Source organism: Rhagoletis zephyria, unplaced genomic scaffold (genome assembly GCF_001687245.7).
Source record: "Rhagoletis zephyria isolate East Lansing unplaced genomic scaffold, Rhagoletis_zephyria_1.1 Rzeph_scaffold_17968, whole genome shotgun sequence".
Lineage (NCBI taxonomy): Eukaryota > Metazoa > Arthropoda > Insecta > Diptera > Tephritidae > Rhagoletis > Rhagoletis zephyria.
Genome location: NW_016175029.1, coordinates 1 through 5,667, shown reverse-complemented (window position 1 = coordinate 5,667; position 5,667 = coordinate 1). Strand labels below are relative to the sequence as shown.

Genomic DNA, 5,667 nt, shown 5'->3' with positions numbered 1-5,667 from the left:
TCTGAATACTCCCAGGGAGTTTGTTCTCCGGCGATTAGTTTTTCCCGCTAAAAATATCCTCCAATAAAAAAAACTCCCAAGGAATAGCATTTTTACCGAGGAGGAATTTGGGCGGAGGAAACTCGAACTTAGAAAGAGCTATATGACAGCCCAACTCCATAATTTAAAGTAAAAAATCGTCAATCGTTCATTATAGGAGGAAAGGGAAAAGAGAGAAAACTCCCACGGAGATTCTGTTCAGAAGCGGCCTGATAGGAACTTATTTTTATTTTTTATTTATTGATGTAACTTTTTGATCTGAAGCTTCGTTTTAATTTAGTGATCAAATATTTAAATGTAAGTCATACTGCCATACCTAAACAAAAGCGTTTGCGTTGTCTGGGGGTCAAAAAATTCTCATGCTCATACAATTTGTATGAAGCATACCAAAACAACGCGGCGTCAACGCTGAATGGTTGGAAAATCCGATCTTGACAGGGCGTTAGGTATTGAAGGTTGGCTGCAGAAAACGGCGAAACTGTCATTTTCGTGATACCCACAAACAAAGCTATGCTTATTGTTGGTAATATTTCTGCATTTGACGNTGGTCAAAAAATTCTCATGCCCATACAATTTGTATGAAGCATACCAAAACAACGCGGCGTCAACGCAGAATGGTTGGAAAATCCGATCTTGACAGGGCGTTAGGTATTGAAGTTGGCTGCAGAAAACGGCGAAACTGTAATTTTCGTGTTACCCACAAACAAAGCTATGCTTATTGTTGGTAATATTTCTGCATTTGACGTAGCGTTGACGCTTTTGTATAGGAATGGGCCCTTGGCCTTAAAGCTAGGCGTTAGAAAACGCTCCGCCCTACGCTTTTTTTGACAGAATTTTTCAATTAAACGTAGCTTTTAAAATAATTCAATACGACTTTGTTCATCGTGGTCAGGCTGTGCCCAACTTCATCTCGTACCTCTTCAACACATTGTTTTAGCAACATTGCTAATTTGTTATTTTCGACCACATGCAGTAAATACGCTTCTTATGGGTATGAAATCTGCTTAAAACCGTGTTTTATAAATAAACAAGCTCTTAATTAACTGTTTTATAAGCAGGATTTACTTTGCGTGTCAAACTGTCATTTAACTGATATAGGGCCCAGCGAAATTCGGGCGGCAAGGCGATTGATTTGGAGTTTTGGTGGCCACTTCACTGGCAAGTGGAGAATTATATAATTATTTATTCCTTTAAAATAGTACATGTTTTTTTTACAGACAAGGACCAAGGAGTTGCATTTAAACCGCTGTTTCGATTTAACTAACCTTCCGTAACATAATTTCGTAAAAACGGGCTGTACAGTTGAATTTTATTACCCGAAATGTTGCGTACTACCACCGGTCTTTTATCTCGTCTCTCAGTCAATGAATCAAAAACGACCAGTTCCGCTTTGGGCCTTGAGTTTGTGCGCTGGCGTCGGAAGCCCCGTTGGTTACCTGTAGCGAAAAGTAAATTGTACCGTGTGCCGGAGCGCAAGGAACAAAATGCGGATGAAAGAGCTGAATTGATGCGACTGCATAACAATTACAAGTATTCCTATAATATATACCGTTATACCCCAAAAATAGTTTATAATCCTAATTCATAATTAGATTACAAATGCGCTCCATACGGCAGTATTTACGCGAAGAGGTTTTGCGTTTGAATGTAACAACCACTGCTGATCACATTGTACTCACACCAGAGCAGGAAGAAGCCGAGTTCCAACGTTGTATGCAAGAGAATGAAGTTTGGAATCAAGCGATTGCCGCTGAACGAAATGCACGTTTGCAGAAGGACCGTGAACGACAGGCTGGCGAAATTCGCGAACGTTTAGAAGCAGCGCGTTTGCGCGAGGAAGAACGTTTGGAGCGAGCTGAAGAAATTGTTAGGCGAGAGAAAGAATTAGCAAAGACATATGTGACCCGCGAAAATCTTGATACCGCTATCGAACAGGCGCTAGCCAATCCAGTNCGCAGCGCGTTTGCGCGAGGAAGAACGTTTGGAGCGAGCTGAAGAAATTGTTAGGCGAGAGAAAGAATTAGCAAAGACATATGTAACCCGCGAAAATCTTGATACCGCTATCGAACAGGCGCTAGCCAATCCAGTTGATTACAACTTTTCCTTGGATTTGAAAGGCAATATTTATCGAGGGCGCACCACTCTGCCAGGTGGTAAAGGTACACCAGCCACAAGTGGCGCCCAAGAGGGTGAATTACAGCAAGCTGTAGAAGCTAGAAACTAAGTGGATCGTTATCAAGTAGTATAACAGATTTTGAAGTGCTTTCCTTATACATATTTTAACGTTATTGAGTGTTGCGTTCGCAGAAATCGTCAATGGCGCAAAATAATAAAGTGAAATGAAAAGTTTGCAATTTATGTATGTACACATAAATCTGGTAATGTTTTGCATGTTTTATTTGAAAATTTTAAATTTTTTCGCCCAACAAAATTATTGAATATAGGAATTTTGTGTCGCACATGCACTCANTATCGTCAATGGCGCAAACTAATAAAGTACATATAAATCTGGTAATGTTTTGCATGTTTTATTTGAAAATTTTAAATTTTTTCGCCCAACAAAATTATTGAATATAGGAATTTTGTGTCGCACATGCACTCATTAACAAACTTCATATATTTTTTTTAAATTTAACGGTTCTTGTGCTCCCAAGTTAAATTTGATCTCCCATATTTTTCCTTAACTTGTAACCTAATTGAATTAAAGTAGCAATTTACATGGATTTTCCATTTATAGATATCAGTTTCTTCATGTGTACACTGTATTACAAAAAGTAGGATGCATTGTTACTAAATTCTTTGCGCTTTCACTACGCTACCTAATTTCACAGAATATGCCTATTTCGGTTAAGCTTTTACTATGACTATAGTTACCTACAAGTAGCTGTTAAATTAAAACAACAAATAATACATTACTAAATTTATATAAACGTAAACTAATGCATTTGCGATGCTATGCTGGCTTTGGCCGCTGCCGCCGTTCCTCCTGCTCCATTAGATGTTCCCAGTCGGGTGTGGCGGTGAGTTTGGCTTGTATGGGACCCAGATTAATCATGTTACCACTACGCTCTTCTCGATTCGTATTGATCGACATGAGGTCCTGGAAAATTAAATAATTGGTTGATAAGATACACTGCATAATCTAAACTTTTAGCTTACCTGTAGGAAACCCGTTTCCATGCCCATATTCAGATCGAAATATGTATTGCCGAATACGAGCTTTACTTTACCCGATTTATAACGCAGCAATTTGCCAATTTTACCTTCCTCCATTTCTTTAAGAGATATACGTTTTGGAGGGGGTTTCGAAGCGGGTGGATTTTGTGATGTAGATGGCGTATCCGCTGATGCTTTCTGAAAAACCAATATGAATATGCAATATTAAAAAGCGAACTTTTAAATTAATCAAGAAAAATATTTATCGTACTTTATCCTGCAGTGTTTTATCAGCTACTTCCTCTACATCGCCTTCACATGGTAATGCATCTGGCAGCTAAATTGTATTATTAGATTGAATTTGTATTTCTATGGTTTATCGTTGTTCACGGTACGTACCTGCAGTAGTAACAATTGAGATTGTGACAAGTCCAGTAGTTCACCTACGGACGCAGGATACCGTGCCAAGGCACTATTTGTGCGTTGATGCTGCTTAACAGCCAACGATTGTAATGTTTGTGCAATAGCGACGGCAGAATCTATATAAGAAATTAAGAAAAAATGCAGTTATTTCTAAAATGTTTCCACAAAATGCATTTAAAAATAGTTTATGCCAAGTATGATTTGCAATTTTGTTTATGGAATGCATGAATACTATGTGATGTAGTTGGATTTTTCACAAGTTACAAAAGCACTTTTCTACAACGTAGATACGCACTCACCGGAGTTTTCTATCTTTCCATCTACACCGTTCATTCCAACATCTAACTTTTCAAGCTTTACTTCTGCTTTAATGGTTTTCCACTTGACTAAAGTGTATTATTGGGGTGGGGTGATCGTTTAGTTAAGGTATGCATGTTTGTGTCGGCGGGAGAGTATAAATGGACAAACCAAAAATAGTAAAAAAGAAAAACGCCAAGAAAGTGTAATTCGTTACAACCAACACAATAGTTAACTAGTTGATATCCAGTAGCCGCTCAAGCACTAGCCTTCTTACTTTGCGTACTACAGGTGGTCAATTGTCTTTCTAATGTACCAAATGATCTTCTTGAAGTCGACTATATAGTGGGTTCATATTTCGACTTCCACGCACTTTTGGTTTCAAAATATGAATGTCAGACCATCACTTTTACTTACCCTCATTTAATTTGACCGGTATCTGCTCTAATTCAGTCTTTTCATCTCCGAAATCATCTTCGTCCGTATCACCCAGTAATTCACGTACATGCTCTTCATCTGCTTTCAAATCAATTTTCTTCAAGTGTTCACTTTTGATAATTGTTGGTCTACGCATTTGTGAGGCGGTTGCATCATCGTTGGTTCGACTGCCAAAGCCTGAACCTCCTGAGCTGGTTTTGCGTATATTAACAGCACCAGCACCTTCTGAGAAAACGCCGGTAGTTTGTATGAGGGACGAATTAGCAGCGCCAGCAGCACCGCCCCGACCGCCACGCAATCCACTGCCAGCGCCACGTCCACCACGCGCACCTCGACCGCCTCCACGACCACCACGCGCTGTGGTGTCTTTCGATGTTTTAACGTTGCTAGAAACAAAAATGATTCATGCAGTTTTATATCGTTTTAGCAACAAATGTTTTGTTTATACTATGTACAACTCACGTGTTCTTGTTGCGCACCACATTGAGGTTGGGCGTGAATACTTTTTTGGCTGCATTATTAGCGGCAGCGCCACCACCACCACGTCCGCCTAACGTTAAATCCCGAGCCGGCTTCAATGATGACAATTTATGAAGCGTTGGTGTAGTTGCTGCAGAGCTGCCGTTCATGTTGATCACTTCTTTTGTTGTCTTTTGTGCCGCACAGTTTTAGCAATGCCACACCGACGCCCAGTTCTATGACGAGTAGTACAAAGTTTTCAGATATTACCTCCGCAAATGTTCCTGCTTTTAGTAGAAAGGCTGTTATTTGCTAATAGATGGCTTACTATGATGCACATTCCCATTCTCTGTGGACATGTGGCAAGTAAATTCTTCCAAATATATCCACTGTTTGTATGTTTTGTTGTTGTTTTGACTGTTTCGCCCACCGATGACAGCTTGGTTGTCATTTTAGTGCTTCTTCTTCTTATCAGAGAACGTATATTTATAGAGAAGGACCAAGAACGGATCTAAAGGCTCCGTTATGCATACTTGGCAGAGAACGTATATTTATAGAGAAGGACCAAGAACGGATCTGCGTGGAAACTGTCAAATACCAACAAAACTGGCGAAGCGCATTTTAAGAGCGGCCAGCAAGAGACAATCGAATTTTAACAGAGCCCAGCCAGAAGCAAAATAAATTTAACAGAAATTGTCTCATCAAAGCAAATGCATGTTTTTCTTGTTAGACGCGAAATGCTGACGGCTTTTTACGTTTTTACAAAGCTTTTATTGTTCTTTAAATTGGTTAATTATTTAAAATAAATGCATGCATAGGTCGAAATATGTAATATGTACATATTGTGTACATGCA

The 5,667-nt window shown here is 39.3% G+C and overlaps 2 protein-coding genes across 5 annotated transcripts; one reads left to right on the top strand and one right to left on the bottom strand.

Moving 5' to 3' along the window:
- Window positions 1–936: 936 nt before the first annotated feature.
- Window positions 937–2,397, top strand: mRpS26 (mitochondrial ribosomal protein S26). 3 transcript variants are annotated; one of them, XM_017636383.1, is made up of 5 exons: window positions 937–1,030; window positions 1,098–1,197; window positions 1,257–1,569; window positions 1,632–1,856; window positions 1,993–2,397. In XM_017636383.1, exons 3-5 carry the CDS (start codon window positions 1,361–1,363, stop codon window positions 2,261–2,263), a joined length of 705 nt encoding a protein of 234 aa, XP_017491872.1. In that variant the 5' UTR covers window positions 937–1,030; window positions 1,098–1,197; window positions 1,257–1,360; the 3' UTR covers window positions 2,264–2,397. The 3 variants fall into 3 exon arrangements, with proteins under 3 accessions (XP_017491872.1, XP_017491871.1, XP_017491873.1); XM_017636382.1 differs by having other exon boundaries at window positions 1,632–1,875; window positions 2,012–2,397; XM_017636384.1 differs by having other exon boundaries at window positions 1,632–1,910; window positions 2,047–2,397.
- Window positions 2,398–2,546: 149 nt separating this feature from the next.
- Window positions 2,547–5,249, bottom strand: Polr3D (RNA polymerase III subunit C53). Of its 2 annotated transcripts, XM_017636380.1 has the most exons (8): window positions 5,141–5,249; window positions 4,816–5,048; window positions 4,333–4,739; window positions 3,918–4,004; window positions 3,595–3,734; window positions 3,467–3,532; window positions 3,199–3,393; window positions 2,547–3,139 (listed from the first exon to the last, which is right to left on the bottom strand). In XM_017636380.1, exons 2-8 carry the CDS (start codon window positions 4,980–4,982, stop codon window positions 2,993–2,995), a joined length of 1,209 nt encoding a protein of 402 aa, XP_017491869.1. In that variant the 5' UTR covers window positions 4,983–5,048; window positions 5,141–5,249; the 3' UTR covers window positions 2,547–2,992. The 2 variants fall into 2 exon arrangements, with proteins under 2 accessions (XP_017491869.1, XP_017491870.1); XM_017636381.1 differs by lacking the exon at window positions 3,918–4,004 and having other exon boundaries at window positions 4,816–5,249.
- Window positions 5,250–5,667: the final 418 nt, after the last annotated feature.